The sequence below is a fragment of the Aedes aegypti genome, chromosome 1, assembly GCF_002204515.2.
Source record: "Aedes aegypti strain LVP_AGWG chromosome 1, AaegL5.0 Primary Assembly, whole genome shotgun sequence".
NCBI classification, from domain to species: Eukaryota; Metazoa; Arthropoda; class Insecta; order Diptera; family Culicidae; genus Aedes; species Aedes aegypti.
This window is the reverse complement of record NC_035107.1, coordinates 57503863-57522059: the sequence shown is the minus strand read 5'-3', so window position 1 is coordinate 57522059 and position 18197 is coordinate 57503863. Positions and strand designations below refer to the sequence as shown.

The 18197-nt window shown below is 37.1% G+C and overlaps 1 protein-coding gene across 1 annotated transcript in view; it reads right to left on the bottom strand.

The window, feature by feature from the left end:
- LOC5576059 overlaps window positions 1-17288 on the bottom strand; it is a 40390-nt gene extending 23102 nt beyond the window's left edge. Inside the window, exons 1-3 of the mRNA XM_021856854.1 lie at window positions 16788-17288; window positions 9901-10053; window positions 8847-9334 (exon numbers count right to left, since the gene is read on the bottom strand). Coding sequence (XP_021712546.1) covers window positions 8847-9334; window positions 9901-10053; window positions 16788-16833 — 687 coding nt within the window. The 5' untranslated portion in view covers window positions 16834-17288. The remainder of the gene's footprint in view (window positions 1-8846; window positions 9335-9900; window positions 10054-16787) is intronic.
- Between the last annotated feature and the right edge of the window lie 909 nt (window positions 17289-18197).

Below are 18197 nucleotides of genomic sequence, written 5' to 3'. Positions count from 1 at the left end.
CCCACCGTTGTAACGATGAAAATGTGGGCTTCGAGGCCTTGCGGTTAGCGGCGTCAGTCGTTTAGGCGTATTGTGTCATGGGGTGTGGGTTCGATTCCCGCTCCGGTCGGTGGAAACTTTTCGTCAAACGAAAAATTCATCACTGGGCTACTGGGTGTTCCGTGTTGTCCGTTGCCTAATGTTAGTGATCGTCCAGTCTGAGCAGCCTTTGGCTGAAGACGGTGTAAATTGTCTTTTTTTTTACATATTTAACAGATATGAAATAAAAGCACAGAACGAGCTCACCAATTTATTCTTCATCCTTGACTGAGCAGCCACAAATCATCTTCAGCTTGGGTTTCGCGAATCACTGGCCAGCAAAACGCGCGAAATGCCGATAGCTTGGGCCTTCGCAAAACACTGCCCATCAAAAGAAGCGTGAACCGAGCCACGAACGAAAAAAAAGCAGCGATTGCGCGACGAAAACGATCCCGATGGCTTGGGCCATCGCAACACACTGCCCATCCTACTTTCCAAAGTCATCAATATAGAGAAATTTAAATCGGCTGAAAATTATGGAAATTAAAACCAAAAGATCACGAAAATTTGGTTATAAACATAGGTTAGGAACGCAAAGGTTAAGACTTTTTAAGCCATTTTAAGATGTAGCCGACGTACCATCTTGGATACCGGCGCATGAATTATGGTATCGATTGTGACATCTGGCACACTCAATCATAGGCTAGCGGCTGCGCTGCTCGCAGAGAATACAGTACCGATATGCGGCCGACTCGGTCGACATCTATTGATGTTCCCGGAGATAACCGGAGATAAAAACTCTGGAAGATTGTTACGGGACGGACGGTTAGACTTCGAAAAACCTCTCTAGACGAATTCGTTTTTGGCGGAGTAACAAAAAATAGTTTATTAGATTTTACATTTTAACAAATTTAGGGTTAACTTACAGTTTTTAGTTTTCTTCGTTCGTTTTCCGTCTGTTGTAACTATTTATTCTTCAGTGTTTTGTGTTGTTCTGTAGTACATATTAGTTTTCAACAATTCAATTTTGATTTATTTTACCCGCTAGTTCAACGTGTTTTGAAGCTTTTAACAATAGTAATATAAAAATTCACGTGCTCTTATTGAAATTTTGTGTTATTATGTGTGGTGAACGAAATTATCGCGGAAATGATACGAAAATAGGCATTTTCAAGCAAGTCTCAATTCGTTGCCCCTAGCTTCATAGCTTTTGCTAGAACCCGAGACAGGCAGAAATAAACCGTTTCCCTGCGCACGCCTTTCCATACGCCTGACACATAGGCAATCTGCTAACGAAACCAAGCAAGCTTTTTTGCCATCAAAATTACCACCCCTTCCCCCTTCCCGCATGAACTGGCGTAGACGCAGCGATATATACGGTCTACCGTTGGAGCCACTTGAATGCATCTTCAACTCCTTCCCCTTCCCCTCATTGATCTGCATTGTGACGTGGCAGGCGCCATTGTTGCCTAAAAATAGAAGATCACCAGTACTTATTCACTGAGGGTGTCTGTTAATCTCAACCAGTCATCTGGTAGGTTCCTTGTGTAGGTGCAACTGATTTTGCGATACAGGAGTAGCAACTACGGGCGGCAAATCAAGCTCAAGCTCTTAGCTTATCGCGATAATTATCACAAGGATAATTATCATTGCGGTACTGAATGCAATAGGCCTTTGATAACCGAGTGTTTTTAGGCAACAAATGAACCAAGATAAAAACTATAGGTATACAGTGGAATTTCGTACGTTGTTGAAAAATACTTCGTTTTCATTGGGCTCCCGTTAGGCGAGCTATTGTAATGACGAGACTTTATTGCTTGGTTGTATACTTATTAATGATCATTTATTAAAGTCCCTTGTCAAGTTACATACAGCATGGACTACTAAGATCCTACAGCTATAACTATCTAGGTATCTAGGCTACAGCTATAACTATCTAGGGAGGCACAGATACTACATACTAATTATAGATCAACGTTTGTTTGAACTGCAAGATAACTCCAGCTTGCCAACAACAATCAAGGCAGGCTTGGGGAAAATCGGTAGTTTTCTTTTGTTGTGTACTTTCGATCTTTCCTGACAAACATGGAAAAAGGGCCACAGTTTTCTATGCACCAAACATTAATTTTCATTGCAAAAAGTAAAACGATGCGTTTTCAATGCTTTATATTCAATCAGATTGAAAGGTGCTCACGTGACATTACTTGCATTGTGTGCATGAATTGATTTTCATTCGATTTTTGTCACTTTTGATGAAATGCGAAAATGTGTTTTGATCAGTTACGCGCTTTTTCCATGTTAGTCCAATGTTTGAGATCTGGGCTCACAGTGACAGTTCGTGACAGGGGAATCCCGGTTTACTATGACGTACAGAAATTTTCTATAGGTTTCTCCCTCCCAGATCTACAGGGGCTACAGCTTTAGTGCAACGATTCGATTCGATTTTGGCAACACGGAAACACGTCTATACAAAAAAATGAATCATGGATCGGCACGCTATCTTGTTTCTCAATGTTTCTGTAGGGGTAGGCCTTTTGAGACTTACTATGTTAAAAATAGGTAAATTTATGGTCATTATTACGGTAAAGCCATTTACAGCCGTTTTTGGTCGTTTTAAGCTATTTGAAGCTGCTTTAAGCTAAAAATGCGTTTTAGGCCATTATAAGCCAGTCATTTCGAACCATTAAGCCATTTTTAACCACTTAAATCCACTTTAAGCCATTTAAAACCAGTTTGAGCTCTTTTCAGACGTTTTAGGCCATTCTGAGTCGTTACCAGCTATTTTAAGTCCTGCAAGGTCGTTTTATCCTACACGCTGTGAACTAGACTAAGGTACCGTGGGGCAATGGAATTCGCATAGTTGAGCTTCTTCAAATTCTAGAGACTTTAAGTTGAAACAAATGAGGTCGTGTATATTGTTTAACTTGACTCCCACCAAATATAAGCATGCTGAAATTTTCTGAAGAATTAAAGAAAAAAATACACGTTATTACGTTTTTGAAAAACGTCTCCTTACTTTTCACTTTTCCCAAAAGTGGAGCAAGTGAAAAGTTTATCGTTTTGAACAATAAATTCGAAAAAAAAAACAGTTATATTCACGATTTCTTTCAGCTTTAACATTTGTTAAGGCGTCCCAATGAACAATATAACATAAGTAGGGGAAAGTGGGGCAGTTTGGCCACCTTAAGGAAAAGTCGAAAATATTATAAGTTTTTCGAATGTTTGCATGATTTCCAACACTTTTTAGATGAATACACTAGATCCGCATGATTTCCTTTGTCTTATAAAGATCACGGATGAATGATTGAGGGGCCCAGATAGCCGTAGCGGTAAACGCGCAGCTATTCAGCAAGACCAAGCTGAGGGTCATGGGTTCGAATCCCATCGGTCGAGGATCTTTTCGGGTTGGAAATTTTCTCGACTTCCCAGGGCATAAAGTATCATCGTACCTGCCACACGATATACGCATGCAAAAATGGTCATTGGCATAGTAAGCTCTCAGTTAATAACTGTGGAAGTGTGCTCATAAGAACACTAAGCTGAGAAGCAGGCTCTGTCCCAGTGGGGACGTAACGCCAGAAAGGAGGAGGATGAATGATTGATTTTTCAAAATTTGTAATTTTTCGAGTCGATTTTTTACTGATGGGGTGATATGAGCACCCTATTTTTTATCGCAAAATAATCTCATACAATCTAAAAATTTAATTATTTTGATACTACGCTTGAAAGTTATTAGTATTTTCAAATACTCTGTGCAAGAAGATGTATTTTTTTAAGAACATTCCAACAGTCAAACATCATCATTCTGAAATGATGAAATTAAAAAAAAAAAAACATTCGGGGCAATATGAGCAGTTTTTTCGAACATCATTTATTTCTTTTTCTTTGAGTTTCGAACACTGACTTATAACATGACTATTGTTTCATTTCCTCATCAGCTTTGGGGTTGCATGTTGTTTAAGATGAAATTTCAAGAATTTATGCAGTTTTCAAGAGGTGCTCATTCCACCCCATTGGCCAAACCGCCCCAACTACCCCTAACATGTAAACAAAGAATATTTAATTCTTCTCACTTGAATTTTCTTCTGTTCAGTTATGTTTGTTAAAATGATTCGACAACATTATAACTGCAACATTTCCAATGTTAGTTCTTGCATTTTGGAACAGCGATTGCATTTCTGCTCTGTAGAATTTCCACCGCTCGTTATTTGTTTTTAAGAATGTCGGATATGACGTCGGATAACTCTTCCGGAAAAAACGAACGGAATCCTTCAATAAAGTATTTAGAATCTTTTTTATGTGGATAGACCAATACCCCATTTTTATGTTTTGAACTAGCTTTACATAGACATTCCACGAGATTTCCGTGCGTTCTCTAATAATGCAACTTTTCAGTCAACGTCTTCCTTTTAATCGGCTGCCCGAAGTAGACAAATTAATATCGTAATGTTTGGCAACCACTTTTAGAGATGTTCCATGATTTCTAATAGCTTTTGACGCTTTGAGTATAGTGTTTCTTGAATTATCAGCACGTTATGTTTTTCTAAGAAAATTGACGGTGTTTCAATTTTGTTTTTTAGGTCTAAGTCGAATTTATTCTAAAACTTTTTTCATTTCAGTTTGAAACTGTCAGAGGGGACAACTAAGAAGTGGTACAGAAAATTGTTTTCCGCTACTTTTTTCCACTGAACATATTAAAATAAGATTGCACGCTGTCAACTTGTTACGGAGTGATAGTGGACAGGTTGAATGGCCTCGAAGGTTTACGCATGAGCTCAAGACGTTAATTCACATATCCACACTCAAAATAATCCACACGTCAGTGCTACGTGGAAACATACGTGGTTTTTTTCCATCGCACTTTTCACGTAGCACTAACGTGGATGTAACGTAGCACCGAATGAACGCATGAACTAATGAACGTCATCCGTTCGATTGAAGTTTCACGTAACAGCTACGTGGATTTTCACGTAGTTATTACGAAGGTTCCCAATAAATCCCACATAATTTTTCACTATAAGTTATTATTATTTTTAATGAAACCACCTGTTTCGAGTTAGCTTCCGGAGGTTTTTTTTTTCAATTTCTAGAAAAAAAAAAGCAATAAACTAGAGAAATTAAAATATTTATTAGATTCAGTCGATACCCAGCATAAATTAGCAACGCATTTTGTAGGTGATTTGAAACACTGTATAATTGTATTCTCGGTATAGTCCAGCGGCATTCGAACATGTCTGTAGAATGGGTAAAAAACTACAGTAAATGCACGTTATCCGTTTGACTCCGGCCGGTGCCAAACCATTCAGGAGCTGGTTCGTTCCAAACGTTGCGTGTCGGCCTTGCTGTGTTTCTAATCAATTAGATAAACTCTTAATTAATATAGTATTATCCAGTATTTAAACCATATTTACCTCGAAAACGATCAAGCGGAATATCAAAAATGCTCCTGAAAAAACTAGTGGCCACCATATTTATATTTGAGCTGAACACAGAATGAACGCAATGTGCAAATGTCAAAACTCAGAATGAATTAAGTGTCTACAGTCAACCCACAGTTATGGATAGCACACAGATATGGATCAAAGTTGACTTAAACGGAGAATATCTCATCAAATATAGTTGCAATTACGCAGAACACATTTTATCTACGTGAACCATAAATCTGTACAGCATTGCAATCAATCATAACATCTTCTAGCATATTTTATTCGTCGGTATGAAATAAAATTTTATCCGTATTCATAGAATCGTTGATTCATAACTGTGGGGCATTGAAACCCGTACCACAGTTATGAATCAACGATAAGACGATTCCGAAAGAAACGCCGAAACGTATACTTTCACTAACACACCATTCGTTTGCTACACAGATAAATTGCTTTTATAGTGTTCTGATCCATAATATGAGTCGATTTGATCCATAATAAGGACCCTCCTGTTCCACTGATCCACATCTGTGGGATGGACAACGTTTGAAATTTCTTTCGAAATCGACACTTTTTCGTAAATAACCGCGATTGTTTATGTCTATTCTCGAAAACAATAATATTCGTCATTGCCAGACGGGTAAATTTGTGTTGTACAAGGTCACCATGACTTGTAATCATATTTTATTCTAAAATATGACCCTTAGCTGATCCATAACTGTGGGGTGACTGTACGTGAATTTCACGTAAGTGTAATGGGCTACCGTAGTGAAAATGACCGAGTATCTTTTTGATGATTATATATGCCCTGGTAATCATTACCTTAGTCAGGTAAAGTCAGGATAAAATGAATTTGAACTGGGCTACGTGATTTTCCACGTAGCAATGACGTTTGGATTATTTTGAGTGCCGTAAAATATACCAATTACACCCGATTCTTTTTTTGCACGGGGGATGCGTACCGTGTAAAAAAAAAAACCGTGCAAAAAAAATCCGTGTTATTTCGAGAAACCGTGCAAAAAAAAGCCGTGTAAAAAAAATCCGTGCAAAAACAGAATCGGGTGTATTTTCAATTACCTCATTTACCCACTTGCCCCGCGGTACCTTATCGAATTTCTTACATTTTGCCTTATGAAAGGTGGAACGATTAATGCAATACGAACGCTTTATGTACCATTTTAGCATCACCTCACATCAACGCGTCGATAGGCGCGTGGTGTACGCACGGGCCTATCGATCGCAAGGTCATTGGTTCAAATCCAGGTTGCCACGAAAACATTTTTTGTTTTCAAATTTTGGTTATTTTTCAATGCCTTTAATATCCGAAGATATTATCTTTAATTTCTGATGGTATTTATCTTTAATTAGCTTAGTTTTTAAAACTTAAAAAAAAAATCATAAATTACTAAGGTTTTACTTAAAAAACGATTAAATTTGTTGTTTGTTTATATATGTTTTAGAAAAATAATTTTGTACAAAAGGGATACCGTAATTCAAGCCCACAGCTAAATGTGGTTCTATAAATTCACACTTTTACTTAATTTTGAACATGGTGCTCATCTTGCCCCAAGGGTAAAAACTTATTAATGTAATCAAAACAATTTAAATATTCTTTAAGTTTTATAATAGTGTTGCTCCTGATTATCTACAGAAGATTATTCTATAACTATACGGCCAAAAACGTATGAATTATTTTGTTTACGCAACAAAAATATCACTTTTAAATGACCAAATCTTAAGGGGACACGGGAGACCGTGTTATTTTCCCTATCTTTCGTCTCACTCTAACAATAATCATCAAAACTTTGTGGAAGCAAATCTCGAGTTTTAGTGATCCGATGAAGCTGAAAATTTATCGGGTTGTGCAGTACATATATAGAATCATAGTGATACATTTTCGCATCGATATATGGAGTGGTTCTTGAGATTTGCTTCGTGAAATGGATAGGGTGATTATGATGACGTCCCGTGCGGCCTTAAATGGAAAGGTAAATGTTTGGACTACTATGTATTTTTGACAATATTTACGTTGTGCTGTTGATTTTTAGCTGAAATTTATGGTCGTCATATCTATTTAATGATGTTCGTCAGAACCCCAAATTATTTATTGAAAAAACGGTAGGAACGACACAAACTAGGGGTGCTCCTCTTGCCCCTATAAGCATTTTAAGCATTTGTAAGCCGTTTTAAGCTACCGTCAAACGGGGTGACTTGCAACACTTTTCAACTTCAATCTACCAAAACCATGATCTAATCGTCATCTAAAAATTTAAATTCCTCATAGAACTTTGAATGGCCGGCCCGCCCACAGAATGGAATGACAGAAGATTGAATCGAATTATTTTTAAATAATATAATATTTAAATTTTTTAAATATCCTTCGAGCTGACTTGCAACACTCAATTCTAATTTAGTTTTTGCCAACAAAATGTTGATATTTTTTATTAGTCACAATTGTTAAGTATTGTTATTCATGTATTTAAAACACTCGAATCAGTACAAGACCATTTTGAACACCTTTTTGTAAGAAAATAATTTAGCTATTTTTGTATGGGAACAATATTTTTGATGAGTATTTGTAGTTGAATGATGAATTATTACTCTTTTAATAACAAAGAAGACTTAGCAAAAAGTGTTTAACTTTTATAATTCTCTAAATTGCTTAGAAATAAAGTGTTGTAAGTCACCCGCATAGGTACATTTATATAAAAATGATTTTTATTAATGAGTTACTGCTACAATTTCGTAAAATAAAATTTGTAATATTATCACTTATTAGTTATAGAAACACCATGTAGATTATTACTTTTGTAAATTAAATCTATCTCTTGTTTTCAGGTAACGATTTTGAACCTCCATCAAGTATCAGTTTTCAAGACATTTAAAAAAATTATGTTTAATGTATGAACATATTTATAATAACAGCTTTAATCGTGGCCGTTTCTTGAATTGTGAGTCACACGTATTGAAGCACCGATTTAAAACAAATTTTCTTTTGAAATTTGGGTTTTATACTGAAATTTAGTTGTAAACTACAATGTGTTGCAAGTTACCCCGTTTGACGGTATCTAACCAATTTTGAGCCATTCCAAGTCGATTTAGCCATGCATGACGCAACCAGGTGCCCCGGGAAAACTTTTCCTTAGGGTACATTTGGGTTTTAACTTTAACACCAAAACATGCCATGTGACGTCTCATATTCATGTCACGCATGTAACTCACTATTAATGGCTGACTATAGTGGCCACTTTGTGGAGAGAATTTGTAAAACGATTACGGTTATATTTCTCTTTAATTTAGTTTATCTGTTCAGCATTTCTTCAAGATTTAAATAGGGAAATATTTGACAAAGTTACAGCCTTTCAAAATTGACCAAATTTTTTCACAACTCCCTGTACTTACATCTTTTGGCAGGTGTCCGTCGCAGTTTTTGGTCATCTTGCACTGGGGATACGAGATCAGCACTTCCACCACGCCCACCGATCCAAACTTGGCGGCAAAGTGCAGCGGCGTCTCGCTCCGGCACTTGTCCGGCATGTTCAGATACAGATCCAACAGGATGGCACTGACCTCGTCGGTCGAGGGATTCCGCTGGCCGTGCAGGAACTCGATGAAGCTGGGATTTTCGATCGTCTGCAAGACCAGCCTGCACATGTCCGTGTTGCCCTCGATGGCGGCCACATGCAGCGCGTTGTAGCGGGGACCTTCCTTCAAGATGGTGGGCGTATCGCCCGAACTGACCAGATAGCGCGGGTTCAGCTGAACGATGTTCCGTACCATGTCCAGTTCGTTCTTTTCGATGTTCTTGCGGAAGGCTACCAGTTCTTGGCTTTTCGGCGCCTTGAACGGGGTCTTTTCGAGCTTCAGTTTGGACGTTGTGCTGGTCGGTGCTGGAGAGAATGGAGAACATAGAAATAATGAATGCCTAGTGGCGCTTAAGCCTGGAAATAAACAAATAAGTATTGCCAAAAAGATATCTTCTCTGAGATTGGACAGTCCAGGACTACATCTCAAATAGCTTTTTATGATAAAATAAGGCTTTAAAGGCATTTACAAGATTAATAGAACTGACAATGAACTATGGCTAATACTTCAAACATGTAAGTAAATATGGAATCTTATAAATATATGTTGTGACCTGATTGCAGAACAAATGTTAAGGTATACAAAATATGTAACAAAAAATAGATACACTTACGACCATTTTCCATAACTAACGAATAAAACTTCAGCATGGTGACTGAGTAACTTCGTGAAGCAACTAAATTACACAATTAGGATGCCGCTTCTGCGATAATGCATCTAGCAAAATTCCAGAACATGGAGCATTAACTATTCCAGAAATAGTCCCCAACACAACAAAATGCGAAACTAAACCATTTCAATCGCAGAAGGATTGATATTTTTAATTCGTCACCAACCGAAGAATCAAAGAATGGAGCACTGGTATACTTACATTTGGGCGCGGTCGACGGCACCGGATCCGATGGCCCATTGAGATAGAAATAGACCGCCTCCTCGCTGGTGCGGAACGCTTTCAGGCGGGCTTCCTTGTGCGATTTCAGCACCTTGAGTGCCTCCTCCTTATCGTTGTAGAAGCTCTTGACGGCTAAAAATAAAAAGCGAAAACGATATGGGTTAGTGTTGATTTTGATACCTACTATGGCAGAACGCTAATCGAACGGGAATCGGCATAATAATGTAACCAGGGCTGGTAGCGACTAAGTGTTTAACAAACAAACTTTCGAGACCTAATGTAGTTTGTTTTTTTTTTCTTCTTTTTCTTAATTTCTTTATTAGTATCATTCCAAACATTAAATTCATTTCTTATATCAAGGTGTTCTGTGTTATTAGACAACACTATCATCCTAATTTGGTAAAACAAATTTAAGATTTTATTGACATTTTGTTAACAACATATTACAACAACAACCGTCCCAATAAACAAACGGCAGTATAGATTCCCAGAATCAACTAAGAAACAAATTAATGAGGAAATAGCAGAAATGGAAAGGCAAGGGGTAATCCAACCCAGCAAGAGTCCATGGAATGCTCCAGTTTTATGTATACCTAAAAAGGACCTAGATGCAGAAGGGAAGAAAAAGTACCGTATAGTTGTAGACTTCAGATCACTGAACCTTATAACTAAACCATTTGTATACCCGATACACAATATTAACGAAATTTTGGACGATCTTGAAGATAATTGTTTCTTCTCAACTTTAGATTTAAAATCTGGATTCTATCAAGTACGAATACATCCACACGATGCAGCTAAAACAGCCTTCTCCACCCCTAGAGGTCATTTTGAATTCACAAGAATGCCAATGGGACTGAGAAACAGTCCATCAACATTCCAGAAATTGATGAATACGGTACTATACAGTATCAAAGATGTGAAAGCTATCGTCTATTTGGATGACATTATTGTTTTCGGAAAAACAATAGAAGAACACAATGAAAACTTGTGTAAGGTTTTAGAAGCACTGCGGAAATACAATTTAAAAGTAGAGCCCAGCAAATGTCAGATATTGAAACAGGAGATCAAATATTTGGGACACATAGTTGACAAGGAAGGAATACGCCCAATGGAAGACAATATTACTGCCATCCGTGACATGCCAGTCCCGATGACTCAAAAGGCAGTAAGATCGTTCTTAGGTACAGTAAATTTCTACGGAAAGTTTATTCCAAACTTAGCAGAAGTAAGAAAACCATTAAATAATCTACTGAAAAAGAACGTAAAATTTATATGGACAGAAGAATGCCAGCAAGCATTTATAAGGTTGAAAAACTTCTTGACATCCGACACAATATTAGTACGACCAAATTACAAGGATACGTTCGTTTTAACAACAGACGCCAGTGACTACGCCATAGGTGCGGTTTTATCAAATGAAAGAACCACAGATAGACCTATAGCTTTCGCGAGTCGAGCTCTAGTGGGAGCAGAAGTCAGATATCATACTATTGAAAAGGAACTATTGGCCATCACATGGGCTGTAGAATACTTCAAACACTACATCTACAACCAGAAGTTCATTATATATACCGATCATAGACCACTGGTATCTATATGGCACCTAAGGGAATCGTCTACAACCCTGACAAGACTGAGATTAAAACTGCAAGGACTGGAATTTGATATCAGATATAAACAAGGAAAGGATAATGTAGTAGCCGACTTTCTGTCACGACTAGGATATACGGCAGACAAAGTAATGGATAAAACAAAAGTCATTTGCGGTAGCAGTTCAGATTTTTTACAGATGAGTTGATTTCACCTGCTTATAATAGAAAAAAAACACGTTTTTAATTTACTTAACCAAACTAAACCTAAATATATAACGCATTAACCGTGGAAATAGAAAATTGTAACGATTTTTGCCGGAAAATAATTATTTTATTTGACATTTGTTCCAATCTTTCAACATGGACCAATGCACGGGTTCATTATTTGACGTTTGAGCGGTGCCGTGTTTTTTACGTGACCATGGCAACGAGTGAATTTGGCACCGCTCAAACGTCAAATTCGTGAGCTCGTGCATTGGTTCATTGGATAGTCTATGTAACTCATTGGTACTATACCCAGGGTGTCCATTCAAAATCAGTTTTCCAATTCCCGGATTTTTCCCGGATGCCTAAAAGTTCAAAACCGGATGTTGTTGGACATTTTCAACAAAAAGGTTTGGTATTTTATCTGGATTTCAAAATATTAGTTTTCAAACTATGGAGTTTGAAGCAGGTCTTCAAATACATAATCTTTTTTTTATCGATAAATTTTATAAGATCATTTTATGCAGTAAATGAAAAACCGAATTCCACTAAACCGCTCAAAGATTTATTATCATTCTATGCATTTTGTTAACGTCAGAACAGCATTTCATTGTTTCAAATATTGGAAAACATTAGCTATGCAATTGCAATTTCATAAATATTGAACCAAACAGAATAGAGGGTTATTTGAATCTAATCACTAACTCATAGAAGATTTAAATAAATTCTACAGCTGCTTGCTTTTGTATGCCAAATAATAAGTCAAATGATAACATTTGCAACTTTTTCGTTTTGTCAAACTAAGTTTCGTACTCAAATTCCGATCATGATTCATATTCCGAGCACTCCACTATTGAGAGCGATTTTTGAAGAAAATCGCTGACATTTCTATACGAAAAAGTTGCAAATGTTTTAGTTATCATTTGACTTATTATTTGATATATACTGCGCAAAACTGCATATTTGTTACATTCGACATTTTTGACAATTTGAGAGCCATCAAATGATAAATACTTTCGATCAACTTACTGAAATCTGTGAGATTGTTCTAGAAAACTTTAAAAAAAGATACCAAGTTTTTTTTTGCCACATTGGTAATTATAACCGCATAACAGTAACATTGAGATTATCCATGAGCCTCATAATGTAGTAGCAATTAAATTTTCATCAGAATTATTTTCTGACTATTCACTTAGTGTGTGATATGAGCTGTACACAATTTCAGCCACAAATAAGCACTTTTGAGTTCTTTGTAATTTTTAGAAATATTAATTTCCTCCCATACTGCCATAAAATGCAAATTTGGTATTCCATTTACTCAATGCCTGCATTTGTCGAATGTTACAGATATGCAGTTGTGGGCAGTATAATTTTTGCCAAAAAAAATGGAAGTTATTTTAAAAATATTGTTTAACGGTTTTAAACTTTGAAAGAGTTTTAGACAAACAGGTATGAAGTCTGTTTCACTTAGTATTTGTCCGCTACTTTTTAATGACTGTGTTGCTTATAGTAGTCATAGCGAGAAGCTTATTAAAACCTTTTGATCCGGAAGAGTTGTTTAATCAGTGGTAAAAATTAGATGGAACGCGAAAGACGTGAGAGAATTAAGCAACAACACAAATGTAATCGGGAGAAATGATCGCAAAAATGCTTGAATTTTCAAGTTTCGAATAAATAAATTTACCATGCAAAACGTAGGTTGGATGCACCGGATAATTTTAAATAGGATTTTGAAGATAAATTGACTTGCAAGTAAATGATTTGGCTATGGAAGAAAAACATTGTTGGTGTTTATCACTAGAGCAGCAAAATGAACTAATTTACAATGGAAATTGCCTTCAGAATAGAATTTTTCCATCCATTCCATCGCTCAAAGGTTTTGTAAATTTCTGAAGCGACTTAGTCAGCTACCATTACAGTCGTGATGCCATTGAATGGTATTAAATGGTAAGGACTGTTCATTTAAGTAAGTGGACACCTAAATATTAACATTTAGGTGTGAAAATTCCATAAAAACAAATAAAATTTTGTTTCAGTGTGTACCCAAGTGTTTATTTTGACAGCAGACAAAATTTGACATAAAAAAATTATAAATTCCAAGCGATGGGTTGAATTGACATGGCGACTCGCATTTTTTTTCTGCACAAATGGTGTACAGAAAAACTGTCGTTGGCTAAAATCGCGAAGTGTCCAAATTGAATTTTTTCAACGCTTTGGCCAAAACAGATATTCCTGACGACGTACGATACATCCCAACAGAAAAATTTGGGAAAAATGATTCTTTATGGCAAGCAATTTGCTCCTGCAGTATGAAAATACTACATATTTCACGACGGGTTCAATCAACAGTGAAAATTACAGAACTGAATGCATTAAAAAATTGCTTCTGCCCATCTACGGAAAGCATACCATGCCTCTATTGTTTTTGCCAGACTTAGCATCGGCTCACTATGCTTCAGCTACTTTGGAGATGCTCAAGAAGGAACAAGTCGAATTTGTAGAAAAATGATCGAATCCATCAAATTGCTCAGAACTACGCCCCATTGAAACATATTGGGCAATAATCAAACGACATCTTAAGAAGGATGGAAGAGAAGCAAGCTCCATCGATTTTTTCAAGAAAATGTGGTCACAACGAACAGCAGCACAACGAAAAGTTCCGAAAAAAGTTGTGCAGAACCTTATGGGAGGTATAATGAGAAAAGTAAGAGCATTCTCCAGCAATGCTCAATAAATGTTCAAATTTATGTGAATTTGGTCGAAATTACGTTGATTTCCATGTATTTTAGGTAAACTCATGAATTTGTTCGAAAATAAACAGTTTACTGTAAAAAACACGTGTCCACTTTCTTAAATGAACAGGCCTTATGGTTGAACAATAATGTCGTTGTTAGTGCGAAAAGTTTAGAAGTATCAGTTCACCAAATTGTATATATAAAAAAAATCAATATTATGTAGACAATTGTCCGCACTTGAAATTAGCAGAAGTTATCCTCAGACCAGTTTTTTTTAGATATATCAATTCAATTATATTGTTAAAAAAATGTATTTAACTCTCGAAAAATTTTGCATTTAATCGAGAGTGTTTGCCACTGGAAAATGCACTAGAATTCCTAGGAAATTGGGAGATAAAAATCTGCTCTGTATCAGTGTTGTGAAAAACTCAATTTCTCACAACTCACGCTTGAGATTTTTCATGCGTGAGTTGTCAATCATGCAACTCAGCAGTCAAAAAATCATGTATGAGTTGGCTCACCTTTTTAACTCATTGTCTCGTATTTCCACATTTGACTCACACACGGCAATAATTTCTTGTTAGTCTGGTAAAATTATGTTAATCCTTTCTACCGTAAACAACAACATTCGGGTTTCACGAGTTTTTGCCGGGTTTTGCGACTGAAATCATTTTTTACGGTTTGAGTTGATTGAGTTGATTTTGCATCAAAATCTCAAGCGTGAGATTTGCGAAGCAGATTTCTAATGAGTTTGCTCTCACGGGAGAGCGTATTGATTGAGATTTTGAGTGTGAGTCTATCAACACTGCTCTGTATACTAGCTAAACTAAATAACTAAATTCAAATCATTGTTCCACAAAACAATATGTTTTAGTCACCAACAAATCTTCTACTAAGAACGCCTTTAAAATTATGCGTCTGACATGGTTCATAGCTGGTTCCTTAAGAAATTCTTGATCTACTGCAACTCTCGCAGAAACGATAATTCGCTAAATACATTTGATTGCTTGATTGCAAAAAAATAATTACATAACATGAGCAATCATCTTCATAGCAAACCATCAAATATTTTGTCAAGAGTTTAGTTAAGAAATAAACAAAAATCTCTCCAAGTATACCTAGAGGACCATGCCATTTATTCATCCATTAAAAAGTTCCTCATTAACTCATTGAGAATCTTATAAGCAAAACGTTCAGAGTTTCAGGAAGAATACGCTGTAAATCAGCAGAAATCCATACAAAATTTGATAAGGGAGCTCCAAAGGGCTTTATCATAGATCACGGATCACGGATTAGTTAAGTTAATAATCCAAACAAGACTTCTTCAAGAATCCGAATTAGTTCCTCCAGGTATCTGTCAAAAAGCAATTATAAATTAATTTGTTCAGAATATCAGAAACCGTCCCAAGAAATTTCCCAAAGTCTTTAAGCTATACTTTTACCATTCTAAAGGAATTTGCTCAAAATTTCAAGAAAAATCCGTCATAACTCTTTCATAGAATCCTAAATTTCATTAAGGACTCGTAATCAAAAATGTGCCATGAATCTTAATAAAAAATTATTAGCATCTTATCAAAAACCTTGCCAGGAATCCCAGGAAGTACTAAACACTTTTCAATGATCTCAATGATGTTTCTCAAGAAATTCTTTGAATGTGCTCGATATCTTCAGCCAGAAATTTGTAATGCATTTCATATGAAAACGATAGCTAATGTGAAAAAATAGGCCGAAGATCTCTCCTTGGAATTAACGTTTATTTAAGCTCAAGTTATACTAGAATCCGTTAACTGTCTCTCAAGCAACTCAGTCGTGCATCTCATGAAAAAACATTCTAGTGATTTTCCCGGTGTGTTGTACAATTTCCCGGCCACTTGTGATTCCCGGGTTTTTCCCGCTTTTCCCGGATGGATGGACACCCTGAAAGAGGCAAAAAAGTGACTTTAGAGACCATTTTGGGGCCTAGATAGCCGTAACGCTAAACACGCAGCTATTTAACAAGATCAAGCTGAGGGTCGTGTGTACTTCTCAGGGCACAGAGTATCTTCGTACCTGCCAAACGATATACATAATGCAGAAATGCTCAATAAGCAAAGAAAGCTCTCAGTTAACAAATGTGGAAGTGCTCATAAGAACACTAAGCTGAGTAGCAGGCTCTGTCCCAGCTGGGACGTGATGCCACAAAGAAGAAGAAGCAGAAGATACCATTTTGGTTAAAAAGAGACTTCAGAGACCATCAATAGAAAATAACTTTTGTTAGGACTTGTATTATAATAGAGACCGTCTATTAAAAGACACCCGCTCCTAGCCCTGCTGACTGGTATTGGATTCTTACACAGCTCCGGTTCCTTGTACGGCAGGTAAATTGCGTAGTACTCCATGATGACTGCTCTTCCAGAAACGGCCGTCGGCTTCTGCTGATCGGACAGCTGATGGGATCTCCCGCTGCATCCGCCTCTACACCGGCCACGTCCAAGTTACTACCAGCTTCCAAACGGGGGCAGAAGAACACGTACTATCGCGACGAATGATGGGGCAGCGAAAAAAAAAAATGCAAGATGTCACCCCACCAAAAATGTCTCCGCTTTTGTCCTCACGTTTACCAGAAAACCTGTCTCCGGATTTTTCACTCTTCACCCTGATTTGCACTGCACTTTTCCACAATTACAACCCAGAGGAAACTGTTTTTCACCGCATAGAGAAAACAACAAACAAAACACAGCTTTTTTCTTCTGTTGCAGAATATCGTGACAGTGATGTGTCGTCTTCGAACGAGAAAAACTTCTGATCTGAGGGGACGTCGCGACGCAATCTCCCGATTTTGTTGTGTTGCTTTTCGCAATAAAAAAAAAAACCGTCGGTTATTTACGCACACAACTTTACCCCACCGCGCAACGGTTTCACGGTTTCGACTCGTGTGACGATAGAAACAATGCACAAAAATGCATCATCCCGCTTGAATGTGTGCGTGCCTAGCTGGTTTTGTTTACGCGACGATGGAAATGGGTTTGAAAAATGTTGCATGCGACGAATTTTCTTGGTTCGAGAACGTGGTCAGACTTTTTGAAAGGGCGTTTTCGACCAGCCCACTCGCTGTCGGAAATTTCGTATAAATCACTAGCAGTATCACGCTGTTGTATTTAACCATTTTTTGAGATAACTTTCCGTTCTACGGTTGATCAGAAGGGGCTTATTGTTCACAAATTTCATAACGCTGAAAGGGGTCCTGAAATGTTTCAGCTCAGCTCACACATAATTCGTGAAATCTCGCATAATCTGGGATAACGCCAAGGGGTGGATCACTTCTTCAGTGCACATCGAATGTACATCAAATTGCATTAAATGCATTTTTTCGACATTCACATCAGCTTAGCACTGGCCCTTTTTATCACGTCGTGCTATAGCAACGCGTTATTATTTGTTATGAAAGGTTCAACATAGTTTTTCTCTTCCCAATAAATAAACAATTCACTAATATTTTATTCGTTTCAGATACTCAAGCTGTTGCTTCAGAACGAATATGTATTAAATATCAATCAAAAGCTTTATCGATGCCGCGGTAATCCACTTATGGATCCTTGGAGCTAAAAGCGTCCGATTACTCAGGGGCTTTTTGAAAACCGGTGTACAGATTAACAAGCTTTGTGTACTTCATGCATTACAGGATAATAGCTTGATCGTCCCACGTCCCTGTAGGAACCACCTTCCTGAGAAACCCACATACTGTTTATTATTAGTGACGGTG